Here is an 18435-nt window from a genome sequence, read left to right as displayed (position 1 = left end):
TGCGTTGCTGTCTTTGGTCGAAAATTTGGTACAAATTTCGAGCGCGGCGACCCGTGTCATGCCCATATCATTGGTAAAAATCGAATGGCACGAACCAATCGATATGTGTAGTTCCTCTGTAACTTGTCTAACGGTGATTCGACGATTGACCAATACTATTTTCTTCACTTTATCAGTGTTTTCGTCTGTTGTTGGCGTGCTCGGGCGTCCGGCACGCTCTTCGTCGTTCACATCTTCTCGGCCCTCTGAGAATATTTTGTGCCACCGATAAACGTTACTTCGGTCCAAGGTAGCTTCTCCATATGCCACAGTCAACATTCGGAGTGCGTCCACGCACTTAATTTCGTTTTTCAGACAAAATTTAATACAGATTCTTTGATCCATTTTTTGGAACAGACAAAAATCGAAGGCAAGCCAAAACAAGTCCAAGCAAAACAGCTGTCAATAATTAACTGAATATCGAAAAAAACGAACTTTTCGGTATAATTGAGAGACGTAAGTACAAATATAACGCCACAAAAAAATCGAAAATCAAATAAACGTAACCCGCGAAAATTCAAAATTCGTGACACTTTTTGAACAGACCATGTAATGAGAAGGAAATACGACAGAACAATGAATACCTGAGTAAAAACAAGGGATCCGGAACTGACAAAATCAACAGAGGCAATTGCGACTAACTCGGAGGCAAAAATTGAAGATATCCGATAGAGAAAACTCAGAGACATCTCCTGAAGTTGGATATTGGCTAAGTGCGTAAAGAAAATAGTTGCGAGGAGCCCCTTACTTTTGAATGCGGTGTCACAAACTTCAAAAATACTAATATAAATTATAAATCGAAGAATGGAAAGAATAACTGAAGGTAACCAGATGGAAAATCGATTCGGACTGAAAGAAGATTAGGTAAACGAAAAAGGATACACTTTTCCAAATGAAATTGGTTAGAAAAATTGCGAAAACATAACCTGTTGATGTGACATTCGAAAAGTTCCAAGGCCTTTGAGGAAATTCAGGGGCACAAATTACTCAATATATGAAAATTGGTATGCATTACAGGGGAAAAAATAATTTTCCACCTCAACAAGAGGCAAGTCACCACGCTGAAAATGAAAGACAGAAGAAAAATACTACTCTAAATTAAATACAATGATTAGACAACTCTTCAAATTAACCAGCACTGTTAGCATGTGTTATAAGAGACAATGAATGAATAACAATGAATGAGTATCAAAGGAGTCTAGGTATAGAGGAATAGATTAATATACTCTGTTTAGTAGATTGCCCTGAAGCTATAGCAACGATTTCTGAGACTTTACAGAATTGAACACAATTGATAAAGTGCTTCAAAACTTATGTAAGAATATTAATAACAAATAAAAGCTAGAAGCCTTCTACTAAAAATGAGGCAGAGATTCAGAAGGTAAAAAATTCGTAACCAGGGTAAAATTAGTGCGAGTGGATGATTACACCTACCTCGAAAGGAATAGAATACGAGATGGAAGAAGTTCGATGGACATCAGGACAAGAATGTCGCCAGACATATCTCAAGTGAAATGGAATTACTGAGACCTGAACCACTGAAAGAGCAGGCCAGAGACAAAGTCTTTAAACCTGTGGATAGATGACAGTTCTGGATATTAGTTCAGGGATACATTGAGAAACGGTACAGTATTAAGAAAAGTAAAAGACGAAATTCATACAATGACCACATTTAAGAAAAACAAACATATGTACTCGGCAGATTTTGCAGAAGTAATGTTCTAGTTAGGAAATTAATATACTGTAAACAGCGGGCAGGACCAATGAGGAAGAGCGAGGAATAAATACGTGAGCTAAGTACAGATGAGCCCTCAGAGAGTAAAATAATTAGTATCGGATAGAGAGGAGAATTTGAAGACGTAATTCTTCAAATTGGAAGAATAATGAATAAAATGAAACGTCATCATCACGCGATTTATCAAAGAACTTTGGCAAATTCTTCGGCTAAATACTGACTACGCCCACAAGTTTACAAAAGAAACGTCTTTAAATTCTGAGGAAAAAATTCCGCGTGCCGCATTCAAAATCATTCCCGTAATCCGTCAACCCGCTGACCGTTATACAGGGAAAGGCACAGAGGACCGAATCGACTTTGAGAGCACATCTCGCCATGCGCTGAAAGACGGACACGCGGCTCCTCCCAACTCGAATACGCGACTGATAGGCTCGCTCATTCCCTTTGATCGCTGCGGTAAACAAGGCCGTGGTTGCAAGGGACACACTAATGGACTACAAACGAACGGTTCTAATTTTTTTGCTGCACAGCTGAAACAATACCACAGGCAACTCGATAAAATTAAATTTCAATCCATCGAATTACATTTCATTTCGTTTTATCAAGCTGATGTAGTTGACACAATGTTCCGGAGTAGTGTGTGAAATCACCGGCACAATTGTAATTTATAGCTATTGAGTCCAAACCCTACGTATTGCTTGCAGACTGACTTTTAGCGAATGGCAGTTTGCAAGCGCACAGCTGCACGCCGAAACCTCGGTTCTTGTATGACGGACTGGGATGCCATACAAATTTTAAATATAATTTTAGGCACGATGGAAGTTATTCTGAGCAATAATAATCAATAGGCACCGAAGAGAGCCAAACGAAGGAATCGTATTAATGAATTGCGACAGTAGATATATATATATATATATGTCTATATATATATATATATATATATATATATATATATATATATATACATATATATAATGTCACTGTTTCAATCACAGTTAATCATCTTCATTTAACATCCTTCCTATTTGGCAAACTAGATAAGAATTAAGAGAAAATTTTAAATGTACCCGTAAAGTAATGATCTGTTGCACGTGAAAGCAATGCGTCACTTCATTAAATCCAAGCCTCAAATGACCCAAGGGAACGAGGAGCAACAGAGGTTCTATTGTGCCGCATTGATGAAGCTTAACGCCTGATACACGCTTCAACAAGCGCCTCATGTGTACGGGACGTTCCTTGCTTCGGCGACCATCATGACATGGCACTGAAAATCCCTTCCCAAGACCAAGAGAGTGTATGAGAGAAAATTTAGTGACTCTTTGAACGAAGAAACAGCAGCATAAGCAGGAATCAAAGCAAGCTGATTAATAACACCAACAGAATGCTTTTGTAGGTATTTTCCAACTATAACATATAAGGGTATTATATTCGGAGATTAAAGGTAGATCTTGCGAGGCTAACATAAAGTCAATTTTGTAGACCTTAGAGAACAACATGAGTTATTAGACATGAATCGGATATTAATAAATAGACAATTCTGTATCATTTTGAAGAAAACTTGCTACTCTGAAAAAATTTGTATGGGTAATTTTTAATTATTATTTTTGTATCATATTAATTTTTGCATCTGAGTTTTCTCTTTGACATCAAGTCTTTCAGCTATACATTTCACTCATAATGTGAATCACCTCAAATTTACTGGCACATACAAGTGTTACACATGTACTAAGCAATCGGAAACAGGAACACAATTTTTGTTCCTTTGATCAACCCGAGGGAAATGAATACGGCAGTTAATTTTTTGACCCCAGCGGAAAATCTGCTGTAACCATTTCTATGAAAAGGGAATGTGTACCTATCATAAGTTAAAGTGGATTGAATGTAATCAATACAATGTAGTTAATGATACCTAAAGGAATATTTTGCCTCATAGTGGGTCTTGATAGATCCCAAACCTGAGAAACCTATCAGTTCAAAATATTTTGTTGCTCTCTAATTGTACTTCATTAGACCTATCAGCTTAGTAGTAACTGATTCCACGGAGCTAAAGCGCATGTTTAAGCCTTCACGTTCCTGGAATAGAGATTTTATGATAATTGTATGAAAATATAAAAAGTGACATACCACTATTTGAAATATTACAAATGTATTTTAAAAATAAATTATTCATAAATCTTTTAGATTTTACAGTGTTCGTACGTTTTCTTCTGCAACAATAAAGGTTACATATGTTTGATTGCGCCATTAAAAAGCATTGAACGTTTGAAATAAACAAATAATTCAAATTTATAGGATTTATTTATTAAAATTCATTATGTGCTAAATCTGCATACTTCATAGCATGAAATTTAGTGTTGCAATGATTTGAAAATTATATTAAAGGAATGATTCTCATACTATATTATGTATTCAGCCAACCAATAGGAGATTGTATAATTATATTGTTTTTTTCCAATTTTCAACGAAGTTAAGCGCCTTCTAAAATTGAATTTCATTTTGACAAAGAAAATGTTTAGTGTAAGTTCGAAAAGTATTCGTAATACTTGATCGCCTTAAATTCTACGAGAATCCGATTTCTTATTTTTTAATGTTCCTTATTATTCCAAAGCATGATGAAACCTTTCAAAGTTAGCCAGTATTTTCAAATCGTACATGAAACTGATACAGATTAAACTGGGAACCTTTAAATTAATCGATACACCGAAGGCAACCGAAATAACTGCAGAATGAATTTATTCAATTTGCAGTGGAACATATGGTAAGTAAAACATCCATAATGCTGGATTGAAAGACGGACGCAGATTAGAAAAGAACCATTATTGTATTTTTTTCAAGACTGTACAACTTTTGAATACAAGTCAATTGTCGATTAACTAAAATTTTTATCTTTAGGATAACTTGGAAAAAGCCTGAGTTTGATGTGTTATTTACATGTGTATGCTATTTTGATTTTTGAAACGCCTTTTTTTTCAATATCCAAAATGATCGGCATTCCATTCTTTTTCGTAAACTTCCATTGATTTCTCACACAGGGTACACTACAGTATGGATCCGTGTCGCGAGAAGGCTCTAGTTTATCCGTCCCTACGACGTATGTAAGTTAAGATCCACGTGTTAATGGTTCCTCCTTCTTCCACCTCTTCATTCCGTGGTTACATATAATTCCTGCTTTCTCTTTTTTCATCATACCTGATGGAATATGTTTTCTTCGTACTCTGTGCTCCCATGTCAATGTTAATGTCCAATGTGTTCTACCCTTGCTGAAAAATATCTGTTGCTTTTATCATCTTCTGTCACTTTCAGATGGATTGCATATCAGAGGAGGTACATTGTTTTCTCCGTGCAAAGCGTCGACTTGCCATAGCCTTGGGGAAAGGCTATCTCAGAAGCCAGTAATAAAAATATTTCATTAATGAGAAATGAGGTTTAGCGGGGAAAAAGAAAAAATAATTAGCCCGGTTACGGTGGGAAGTGATCCACGGCTTAGAACAGCTGGACGATTAATAGTTGATGAGGACAAATACTTAGGGATTGGGTGAAAAGCTTAGGAAGAAGGGAACTGGGAAACTGGGATTATCGTAACTTCAAAGAAGGCTCGGCGGAGATAGCACGTACTCACGCACCATTTAATGCCCTATCCACAATATCAATTACCTACACACCATTCGATTCCACCCCGGCAATCACGACCATCAAAAACAAGCAATGGAACTAATTTTATCTCATTTGATAGTTCTATAAGAGAAAAGAACAACAAAAGGAAAGTTACTCATTATCTCAGAAATGATACTCAATTACTTCATTTTTATTGCAATTTTGGTGCTCCTAATTGGCATCGAAATTCATGATTAAGTTATAAAAAATGAATGTCATATAAAATGTCACACATTTAATAATCTATTGCCCTCAATTTCTCTACCAATCAGGTAAGAACTATGAATTCTTGAAAATGGAATTTTGCTAACCACGCCGCAGAGAACCATTCTTCCGACACCGTGAAAGAAGAATTAGAATAAAAAAATATAATACTTAAGCCAAAGAAAGGATTTTCCAGAATTCACATCAAAGCAATTGCTGAAGCAAAAGAGAGTTAATTAACTCTTGATTTGTAGACGATCAAATACGCCAATTTCCGGATTACATTTTATATTATTGAAATGGCTAACTCTTTTCGTCAAAGAATAAGGCAAATCAGGCAAGACTATCTCTTTCATGCGTAAAATTAATTAAATTTATCAACACCAAGTGAAATCTTCAATTCTTTCACCGGACTTGTTTCACCTCGGTAAAGGCCTTGAAGAAGAAATACATGGTCTGAATGTATTTATGCCGTTTCCGAAAAGATTCTTAACCCATATAAACGTATTATCCATAGTCTTCAAATAGCGGCTTGGCCATTAACAGTTTAATTCCTTGGAGTTGAAAAAATAAATAATGTTGCCTGATAGAACGAATTTTTGCGAAATATAGACAAAGTATTTTATGACGCACCGAGATTATATCAGTCAATTTACCAATGCCATTTCATCCTTGCGCACTCTTCATTTATCATTGGCGCAACGGAAATAAGATAACTCAATTGCCTTTATCAAAACCAAAATATTTTTAGCTAAGTTCAATAATTACGTTCAGAAGAAGGAGAAAAATGGTGTGAAGAATCAAAATAAGAATTCCCAAGAAGAAAAAGAGGAAAAACAAAAAAAATAAGGCACTGGTGATAGAGAACACGATTATGTTGAGAAAACAAAGTTCATTGAGAGATTAGGGCAAAAGAAATGGCTTTAGTGAACTTTCAAAAATATTATTCTACCATTAGTAACTCAGACTTCACTTGAATTTGGTTTCCAGGGAAAATATTATTAAATGTGAGTAGCCCCATGGAAAACGATAAAAGGAAAGAAAGATATATTCGCATGAGAACACAAATCTTGATATAATTGATAAAGGCTATTCGACAAAAACAAATTCATCTCAGCTATACCGAATTAGAGGACAGTATTTGTTAAAACTCTGAGCATATATTATTACAGATCAATTTCTAATTACTTACAAACAAATTAATTTATCCGTCAAATATCTTCATGCAAGGATACCTTCTTTGTCATGTTCCAACACATACTTAAAAGATATGTAATGCCTTGCAAGTTAAATCATCACTCAGAAATGAATATTTATGTGCATAGGTCAAGCAGATACGTAGAGGAATCGAAACCTCATTACTTTACTCAGGCGATTAAACTTATCCAATAAACGCCCTCCTCACCATGTCAATTTTATTTTTCCTCTTCCTCTTCTCACCTCTGTTTGTGTTCACATTCATTTATCTATGCTAAGGTTACCAGACGTCCCCAGTTTCCGGGGGCAGGCCTCCGTCTGGGCTCTCTGCCCCCGGAAGCCATACTATTTCCCTCAATTTTCCCAAAAATATATTTTTAAGTGTAAACCATAAGGCTAGGCAATGCATATAATTGTATTTTTCTTAAATGAGAATGAGAGAAATCATGGATATTTTCATAGTTTTGATATTACCATCACTCCCTCTGTATGTTGCAGATGTTTTTGCCCCAGTGTTGATGCTAAAAAAGTGGTAACCTTACCCTGTGTACAAACATAAATACATGTATATATTATACTCCCATTAAGGTTTTATCAGTATAGCCTTCAAGCTTTCATTTTAATTAGAAGTCTTACAATTACAAAACATTATCTTAAAAATTCAAAGAATAGTTTGAACCCAAATGTGCCTGTAAATAATGAAAAATATAAATTTGCAGTACTTTGAAGCAACTTTGAAGCTTTTTGTACAACCAAATGGGATAACTTTAGCTGAGAATTGGTTTTTTTTAGGCTCCTTATTAATAAGAGGTTCTACTATGAATTTTTCCATTTTTGGGATGGAGATATTAGTAGTGATGAAATGATTGCTATGCACACCTTTATATTTTTATTTCTTTCAATAAGAAAGGGAGATGTTAGCTGTTATTGATTTATTTAAATAAATAAATAAATAAATAAATAAATAAATATATATATATATGTATATATATATATATATATATATATATATATATATATATATATATATATATATATATATATATATATATATATATATATATATACCCTCTATCATTCCAAAATATTTTGGTGAGAATGAAGCAGATATGCAATTATTAGCATTTTCACATGGTTTATATTATTGTATGCTAAATGATTGAATTAATTAACTTTAAAAGTAAGTGGTTCATTTCAGAGCTCTAAGATTAGTTAACAGGCTACTAGCCTATTGATTGAAATTTTTTTGAAGTCCTCAAGCTCATGTTAACTAATGATCATATGCAATCAGTTTGATTGCCAGTACAAAATGAACAGATGAAGGCTTTACTGATTTTACCTTATTCATGTGTGACCTCTGTCCAAAGCGCACTACCGCTCCTTTGTCATTGTCCGAACTCATCCGCTTAAACGTTGTTCTCTGTGAGTCCGTCTGTTTCCAGTTTGCCTGTCTGATTTGTCCGTCTATACATACATCTGTCTCAGCTACCTGTGATCCTGACCACCACATCCAAATGACTGCTCATTTGTTTAGTTGACAGCTAAGACATTGTGCATCTTTTTGTGCCTTAAAATGCTAGTGTCTTGTTTATGCTCTTATAGCCTTCATGTGCCATACTCATTAAAGATTTTTAGCTAAGTGTATTGACTGTTTATTATGTTTGCTGTAATTACACCTGCTTATTACAAATGTTCTCATGCCATATTTCTGAAATGGATACCCGCAAATCACAGCTAACAAAAAAATAATCTTATCTGAGCTGAGGCCATGCTTGTCATCACAACTGATATGATCCAAGTAAATAATTGAGTGTATTACTACATCATTAATAATACCACTCATGAATAAAACCCATTTTACATTTCATGTGATTAATGGCAACAGATATTACATTTCATTGATTGATCCTCAACAATTCATAACATATTGATCACTTAAAAAGAAGAGCTATACTGAATTCTGTAAATTTACAATGTAGTGTTATTCTCTCCCAAAAATATTAATTTCTTTATTTTCTCCTTTCCCAAATATTAGCTTGCAAGGAGCATGATTGTGAGTATTATTTAAAACCCTCTAGTGTTGAATATTTTGAAAGGTAATATTAAACACTGTAATAACCAATGTTACCAAATCTGACTTAACATTAGCATATGGGGTACCTTACTCAATAGCTTAAGTGTTCCATAAATAAATCTCATATTCAGTTTTACTGATGATGATTTACATTTTGTTACCTATGAATAATTTACTGGAAAACTGAAATATTGTAGGGCATATTAAGTAATCATCTTCAAAATTAGGGCTACAATATAAGTCTCTATAAAAATACCATTAAATTACTCAAATTTGAGGCATACCTTCTGGTTATTCACCTCAATATTCTGGCAGTCCATCAAATGATCACCCATAGCAGCACAATATCTTCATCCAAACTGCATTTTGTTGGTACTACAATATAAAGCAGATATTGGCCAAATTAAAATTTAATAGTGTTTTTCCAATTAGATCTCTTATCACATCTAAAATTTATACCAAGGTGGAGGAAATACCAAGGGATAGAGAAACTCATCTTTTTTCTGTTTACATTTCTCCTTAACCATTTTGACTAATCTATACATATATGTATTCCAAGATAATTATGCAATATGTAGCTTAGTCCGGATTGAATTAGCAACTTTCATATTTACATAAATTAGAAGAAAATAGACAACTTTTAACGGAGTCACTAAAACTTTAATGTCATTATTCTGCTTTGTATAGTGAGTGGTAGAATACTTAATAAACACAATTTCCAAGTAAAGCAATGCACATAAGAATTTATTGCAGCTAATTCTTAGGGATGTATATTCAATTGTTTTCAATAACATTTGCATCATTAAACGTTAAATTTGACTTTACTCTTAACAACCCTAGAACTTCATAATATTCCATCGTTCATAATTATCACATAACTTCACTATGCTAGGTATTTAAGTGTAAATCTACTAATTTACCCCAGGAAATGGCTGAGTAATAAAGTTACATGTACATAGCCCACATTCCGGTAGAACATCCAAGCATTTCCAAAGTATTATGACTGCTTGACTGGACATTTTCTTAAATCCAACTTCCTGAATTACATTTTTAATTACGTTTGCCCAATTGACTATGTTCCCAAAAGTTAAAAAAAATATAATTATACACATTATTATTTGATCACAGTTTATAAAATATTAATATGCATAAATTTATGGTTTTCCTTGTACTTATCTTGAAAATGAATGAATAAAACTGCTTTAAACCGTTAATTTACTACCATGCATTACAGTAGTATTCATTGTTCAAAGTGAATGCCACCATTGAAGTCATAATAAAACGTAGGCTATGTTATTACATAAAGTTTCCATAGCAACAGAAACATTATTGCATTCTGAAATAATTCATTGTAAAAATGACATTTAAGGAAAAGTCATTTGGGAAAGTAGATTTTAGAAAATGGCCTTTGAGGAAAAGGTTTTTAGGAAAAAGTTAATTCAGAAAAATGAACATTAAGAATAAAAGGTTTCAGGATATTGAATTCAGGAAAACATCTGGCAAGCATTTAGCTATTCTAAAGTTTTGTCAATTTAGAATAGTAGTAGGAATATGCAACTCAAAAAATTCAACATCTAAGTTAATTAGGCTTTACCCTTTGAAAATATTGTTCTACTATCACTACTGTGATAGCAAATGCAAGGAATATGTATTATTTACAACACAAAAATAATTTTTGAACAAATGCATAACTCAATCCCTTACTCCTTAAATTTTTGATAATCCAGACTTAGAGATCATGGGCAAAACTCTCTCTTTCACCTCTTCTATCAACTTATACACAATGACACATCCTGTTAAAAATTCACAAACTTTTTCAATCTTCAAAGACAGTTGTGACTTGTATTTTTCTAATCATTCCCTCTCCTATCCATACCTTTCATACATTTCTGCTATAAAATTTTTTCAACTTAATTCTGGCTCACTGTTGCTCTTAATTTGTGCCTACTTCCAGTAGTAGTAGTAGTAGTAGTTCAGAGTATTCCATTGTCTTGGCCATAATCCATTTTTGGTCTAAAGCCTAATAAGGTTTTAAATCATAATTTAACAATATACAGACAACTATCTTCCTTTATCCAGGCTTGGACCCAGCAATGTAGGATTTTTCCAATGCAGGCAGAGTTATATGAGAATTTTTTTGGGCACTTTTCAGGCTTTAGGTTCAAAGTTGAATTAAGAAGGTAACTTTGACTGGAGAAATAAACAACAACAAGTTTCATTAAGAGAGCGAGAAGTGAGCAGGTAAAATGAAGAGGTAACACTGCATACTCTAGATTCAAACTTGGACAAGAGGATACTATGAGTAATTGGAGAGGATACAAAAGATTTTTCCAAACATTTATTAATATTTAAATTTTTGCCAAAGAAGGTGACTACAACTAAAATCTTTATTTTTTTTCTTCAGTTACAACAATCATTTCATCATTCCAGAGAGTTTAGGGGTTACACACAAAAGGAATAAACTTATGTGGCAAGCATTTCCATTAAAATCAATAGCTATGTTCTACTACTAGCCCTAGTAACCACAGGCTTCATTGAGTGTGAAAATACGAAATATAGTTGAAGTTGAGATTTACCAAATCTCTAAAAGTTTCATCGAGACACCTAGGTATTATTTCTTCCTCAAGTATAATTCATTTCGGTACAGTTTTCTTTCAGAGTTGTTACAGAAGTTTCAATACATGCACATCACAATCTAATTGATATGTATCAAATATCATAATGAAAACATATGTATTACTAGCTCAGTGAGCTCATTACTTCTACATAATTGAAGAGGATGATTATTTTTGTTTTCTTCAGAAAGTAAATATCCTTCTATTGTAGAAGGATATTAACTGGCAATCACATTTCATTTCACTATATCAGCTGGAGTCAGTAAGGTTTTGTATTTTTGCAATATAATCCACTACTTCTGAAAAAGAGGCTCTGATATCATTTTCCTGAGGGATCCCTGGAATATGTCCTGCTTTCTGCTGCAAATGGATTTATTTTTGCCCAACTCAGCAAATGCATATGTGTCTATACATTATTATTTTTATCTTTTATAGATACTTTCATTGCTGCTCAGTAATTAATATTATAAAAGAGTAATTCAAATATTAAAGCAAGCAAAAATTCTGCTGTCAGCTGCTTTGTTTATCCACCAAGTCTTCATTGGTGATTCTAAAATCAAACAATATCCTAGAAGCCATATGATTTCAATAGATAATTATGCTGTTCCATTTCTAATGATAGAATTATACATGTACATATCAACATGATTGCTATAACAATTAAAGGCTAAGCATAGATACTATTCACTCTTTACAATATTCAAATTTACTTATACCTTTTCTTAACTGATCAGGGAGGCAGCATGCCAAACACAAGTAGTAGTGTGCCCTTCTTGCTGTCGTCGAGCATGAGTAGCATCAAGTCCAGGCGCCCTTCAGCTTGTCTTACAGGCTCTCAAGGCTCTGGACTTCTTCAACAGCTAGGTTCTGGCATGGTAAGATATTTACTTTTCACAACTTTACATTAAATTGCCATTTTCTAGACCCTTATACCTTAACCAAACTTGCTAAAAAATGCATTAATATTCATCAGATATGAATTAAGGATCTAGTTTCATTGGAAATTTAGCCCTGCATGTACTTAACTAGACTATAATAATTTTATATCTTAATGTTGCCTTGAAGTCCAACCGATCCAACACTAAAGAATATATGCACTGCAAATTGGATATTGGTGTATACTAATTCCTGCAGATCAAAATGTAACAGGGTAAAGCTTGGTCAAGTGTAAAATGAATGATTCACTACAAAATCAGTTCAATTCAATTCAATTAATTCATTCACCATAAGCATAGAATTATGCATGGCTTAATTAGTGCAGTGCATTGCATTAATTAATTAATTAATTACATGCAATTTTCCCTGGGCTGATTGTTGCCCCTAGAGAATAACCAAACATACAGTTTATGCATCAAATCTGACTAACTACCACTGTGAACCTAATATAAGCGTAATAAATGTCATGTTGCCTGGTAACATCTGTAGCATTTTAAAAGATACTTTAGAACGTTTATGGACTGAAAAATTTACTGGCATCAAGATTAATCAAACATTCATATGGCCTTGGTAAAACATCCGGGCAGGACAGTTGTCTATACATTTATGTTGTTTCAGCAGGTCAAGGAAAATTATTGCAGGATAAATTCAATTAACTGAACTAGTTAATTATATATGTAATGAGAGAGATATTATATTTGATTTTGTAATAATGATAATAAGCATATATATTGGGTTACATAAATGTTTACACTGAATTAATTATTCATTAAACATATTGCCAATAATAAATATGATTTTTTATTCATTTTTCTTCCAGTATCAATTATTTTCTGGGAAATCCTAGATTGCCAGAAGAGGTCAAGGACTCCTACATCACATGGTTCTAAACTTCAGTGCTGTGTTAGTAAACTTTGCAATTAGCCTGTGCTCCTTAGATAATTTTAATACAAGTTTTTGATGCATATGAAATAAAAGGAAGATTTGCCAAGGAATTGTATTAGGGTCAGGTTGGCATAAAAAAGGAAATAATGATAAAACAGCATGTAAAAGTACTGAATCCAAAATCATGTTCCAATGTAGACAATCACTTCAATTTCTATGAAGTAACAAAGCGCTTAAGAATTTAAGGAGCAATATCGATGAAATTACCCATGGTTTAAAAAAATCACTTTGAATTATTTTCAAAGGGAAAAGCTCTAAAACCAAAACGATAATAATTTTTTTCAATTCAATTTTTTTACCACTGTAAATTAATAACTTTTATTGAAACCTTTGGATTCAGATTTGGGAACATTTATTCTACTTTTTGGAGGTGGCTTGTGCATATAAGATGCAACATACAATGAACTATTTTTTTATATTTATTTTAAGTTGTGATGGATAATTGTAGCACTAAAGACAATTAGCCAAAATATGCATATAAACAATAGCAAAATTCACAGGCTTCATTTTTTACACATCTAAATCATGAATAATTGACTAGTCACATCTAAAGTTGAAAATCAGGTAATATTTATAATTTCCTAACTATTTATACTTAAATATTCCAGAGCAAACACAAGGCACAAAGGAAATATAAGCAATAAGGCATTGGTATATATTCCTTTATTGCACTTGTGTACAAAATTCTCAAAGATAGAAAGTATACTTTTTTACAGTTTAGTTTTAAGTGGCATGAACGTGTGCATTATCTAAGAATGATGAAATAAAATGAACTACAGGATTCATACAAGTGATAGCAAGTGCTGTTATATCAAAACGCATCAAAATGAGATCCACCTTTAATTTAGAATGCAATGTGATGAGAAATTACAGGCAAAATATCACAGCAACTTATTTTTACAGTACATTTCATAAATGTACCTTTTGAAAAACATATTTTAACGATGTGACTGACATTCTAACTGAAATTTATACAACTAATGATTATCAACTTGTTTTAATATATTGCTTAGAATTATAGTTGAAACAAACCTAGGCACCTACCTATCCATACATTTTGTTTCATGTACTTTCAATCCATGTCAGTGGAAATACTAAAATGCATCCATATTATGTGTCCTTTTGCTCAAAGTCAACTTTCCTCTTAATGCTGATGGTATCCATGAAAGAAAACTTATTAACATATTTATTTGCATTTACCTCAGGTGAAGTTTGGTTTGAAGAGAAATTAAACCTAAAATTAAGTTTTGCTAACTTTTATTATGACAATTTGACAAGCGATAAGAATGTTGCACAGTGAAAAAATAAAAATGTGAGTAAATCTATTGAATAGGGTCAATCAGGTAATTTTTGTTAATGAATTTTTCTCAATAATAAGCATTCTGTAAAACATATTGAGGGGTTGAATGAGGATTAATGTTTCAAAATAGTGGTTTGTAAGAATTTGTCAAAACCTTCATAGTTGCTTGTATTATGAAGTCTAAAATCCAATATTTTCTAATGAGTTCTAATTTTATACACAAATTACTCCTTCATATTTATAAATAATAAGTATTTCTATGACAATGAATGTAATATTGAGATGCATTAACCAACTATTTGAAAGCCAAGGTGAAGCTCATAGTTCTTATGTAACAATAGACCTTCAGTCAAATTTGAATCCCCCAAAGAAGCAATATATTTCACATAAGTTGATTTTATTATATGGCATGTTTTATGGCACCTAATGCATTGGTTTACAATAAATTTCTCATCTCTAGGCCTTTAAAAACAGTGAGTGTATAATTGTGTGGCAATGGAGGACAGTAATAGGTATTTAATTGAAAGGATATGAAATCCTATTATCTGGTAATTTAAGTTCACTTATTGATGTAATGTAAGGAAAACACTATAAAGGAGTAAATGTACTATAACTCAAGATATCTATTTTATTCTATCTTAGATCTTACAGTAAATTTAACTTCTCTTAGCTCTAAAGATCAACTCACTATAGCATGGTGCTATTGTTTTGTGAAAGCGAGGATTTGCTATGGAAACTGAAAGAAAGATCTAACAAAGATGTGACATACAAAAAGTGCTCTAAAAATAATAGCTCTAACTACTTTCCTTGATCTAAAAAAGAAATACAGGAATTTTTCTCAAATGTGTAGTATGTGGTTAGGTGATGGCACTTCTTAAACAGCTTAATACATCAGTAGAGCTATAAATGAAAAAGAAACCAGGTTCAGCAGATGGTTTTAAATATTGATGATAATAATTTCCACTTCGTATAAGTCCTGCAACATGGCTGATACAGTAATTCTAAATATCTGATGCATTGCACTATCCTAATTGTGTGTGAAAATTCTGCTTGTATTCATCCCAAGTTCTCTGCTACATCATGCCTTGGGTACTTCTTCAAAAAAGATACCATTTCTTTTAGGTTTTAAGTACAGAAAAATAATTGAAGGCATAAAAAATACATTTTTTTAAAAACAGAGTTAAATATTTGTTTGTTAAAATTATCAATTTGTTTCTTTGCATTATTAAACACTGATGCTTTTAATGGCTTATTAATTTCAAACATGATCAAAAATGAAGAATATAAAATTTTAACAAAAAAGATGAAATAAGGGATTACTTAAAATTTCAATTCAGAGTGCATATTTCTATTGTCACATTAATACAATCTTGATCTGCTCTTGAACTGCCTTGTAGTCTAGTAGCAATTTCTGACTTTACTGAGATGCTGTGATCTTCAACTTTTCTCATTAATAACCCTCCAATGGTTGTGCTACTTGCTCAATGTAGTTAGGTGTGTTTTGTCCAAAGAGAGTAATAATACATTTTCCTATGACTATCCTTTCTTGAAGTACAAAGATACATTTTTCAAGTTACTCTACTTGTTTTTGAAGAAAAATGTTTGACTAAGGGTGAATCAAACAATGTATCAATGCAGGTACATGTGGCATTTAAGTATCTTCAATAAATCTGTTGCCAAATTTAACAGGAAGCTTCTTTCAACAGCCAAAATAATTAATTCAAACAGTTAATCTAACCAAGCCTAATAAATAAACAAATAATCAATATTACAGAACAACTTGCTGTCTAAACTTTTAATGACTTCCAAAGTTTGCAAGTTGTTACTCTTTAAAAGCTTATTTTTCCATTCATAAAATTTAAAATCATGTCTTCATTCTTAACAATGTTTCAACATGCTGAAACAAGATATTTTAGTGTTGAAAGAATGCACCAAACATTCTTTTTCATTCGTCAATGTAAATAATTAGTTATAAAATAAGAATTTCTTTTAGATGAATGTCTTGTGTACATATGAAACTGTATTTGTAATGTATGTCTATAGAAAACAGGGACAACCTAAAATAAATGTGATGTCTATATATTGTAATTCTTTCAAATCTTTTAAACCTTTATTCCTAGTTGAACTGAAATGGTTTGATGACATTTATGAACAAATATTAAGATAACGTCATAAGACACCAGAAGTTGCAGATCAAGAGAGATGAAATTGCCAGCACAATGCTCTGCCATTGAAATTGTCTCAAAATCTTTAAATAACAAGAACTCAATCTGCCTGCCTTTTTTTTGGCCCGCAATGCCTTTGCTAGCCTGACTTCAGGATCTGATGGGGTGATTTGAAATTGAAGTTGGGATCAATGAATATACAGGCTAATGTTGTTCATCTTAAAAGTTTCATAAAATTATCACAATTTATCAAAGTATTAAATAATTTTGGTAATAGGTCATCCATAGATATAACCACAAGACAAGCGAATAGTTGTTGCTGCATATTCTAAGAAATTTCAATGAGAAACGTATTAAGGTAACATAGCAGACATTTTCTAATCAATTAGAGATTCAAAATTTAAGACTGAATGGTCGCAATCGTTATAATCATCAACACTTCAAGAAAAATCATGCTTAATACATCTTAGAAGTATAATGTATATACCTAAGGTATTTTGTATAAAAATTTTAAGTAATTACGATAGCCAGCATAACAGATATGACAGGCCCATTTAGTTTTGTGATAACAAGTACATGTCAACTCAAAGGACAGAGGAATTAGTCTGACCTCCGTCATAAGCATGAGAATTTAAAAGAATGGTGTGAGATTTATTAGAATCTTGATATATCTCAAAAAGCATGGGGAATACCAATCAAAACTAATTTTTAAAACTTGTCAAAAATGTCATTTATTATCACAATATCACTCAGATATTTCGTACGAAGGTGAGAAAATTATCACAAAGAGCAAACACTGCAAATGATGCAACGACCCAATCATAATATTTAAGATATTTTCCATTCAATCACAAGAATGGAGGGTAGTACAAAATTGAATTACATATTTAGGTGCGGTGAAGTCTTAGCAGGTTTTCCACTGGGTCAGTGGGTCGGCTGTTGACTTTTCAATGAATGAGTAAGTAATTGAAACATTGGCAGCAGAAATCCTGACCAGGTTGAAAAATCCACAAAGACTTCACCATGATCATGTGCTGGGAAAACACAAAATCTTAAGCATACAATAAGTGCTGGACTCAATACAGTTTTCCTGGGAGCAATCCTTGCAATGCCAAATTACACAATTCTAGAAAATCTCAACTGCTGCATAATGTTCTTTACTTGTGATTTAGTATCTTCAAAACTTAAGGTAATACAGCCTTTCCCTAACCAATGGGGCAACAGTAAAATATAATCAATTATCATTATTGGTTGAGAAATTATCTTTTCTGCCAAACAGGAAGCTATTTTTTCAATATAAAAATCATTCAAGTTTATGCTGTGATTCTTAGTAGCATTCAAAATCAGTCAAAAGCTATTAGCAGTTGCAATTCCTACATCTTCATTGAAACTACATCCACAAATGCAGTTAGTATGTACCTAGATGATTCTTTCAACACTACTCAGGAAATCACAATGTCATGATCTCAGAACGGACATTGTTAAAAAGAACAATACGAGGGTCATCCGGAAAGTAGTACCCGTTCGTGAAATAAAGACACAAAAGTAAATATTAACAAACATAAAAAATT

At 32.6% G+C, this 18435-nt stretch overlaps 1 protein-coding gene across 1 annotated transcript in view; it reads left to right on the top strand.

Annotated features, from left to right (window-relative positions):
• Positions 1–13519, top strand: part of bma (SCY1-like protein bma) — a 118124-nt gene extending 104605 nt beyond the window's left edge. The window contains exons 14-17 of the mRNA XM_071588122.1: positions 4807–4869; positions 8865–8882; positions 12253–12393; positions 13275–13519. Coding sequence (XP_071444223.1) covers positions 4807–4869; positions 8865–8882; positions 12253–12393; positions 13275–13301 — 249 coding nt within the window. The 3' untranslated portion in view covers positions 13302–13519. The remainder of the gene's footprint in view (positions 1–4806; positions 4870–8864; positions 8883–12252; positions 12394–13274) is intronic.
• Positions 13520–18435: the final 4916 nt, after the last annotated feature.

This window comes from Hetaerina americana, unplaced genomic scaffold (genome assembly GCF_022747635.1).
Source record: "Hetaerina americana unplaced genomic scaffold, ioHetAmer1.1.p SCAF_3, whole genome shotgun sequence".
In the NCBI taxonomy this organism is placed as follows: Eukaryota; Metazoa; Arthropoda; class Insecta; order Odonata; family Calopterygidae; genus Hetaerina; species Hetaerina americana.
Note: the sequence above shows the minus strand (reverse complement) of the source record. Positions and strands in the feature narration are given on the sequence as shown.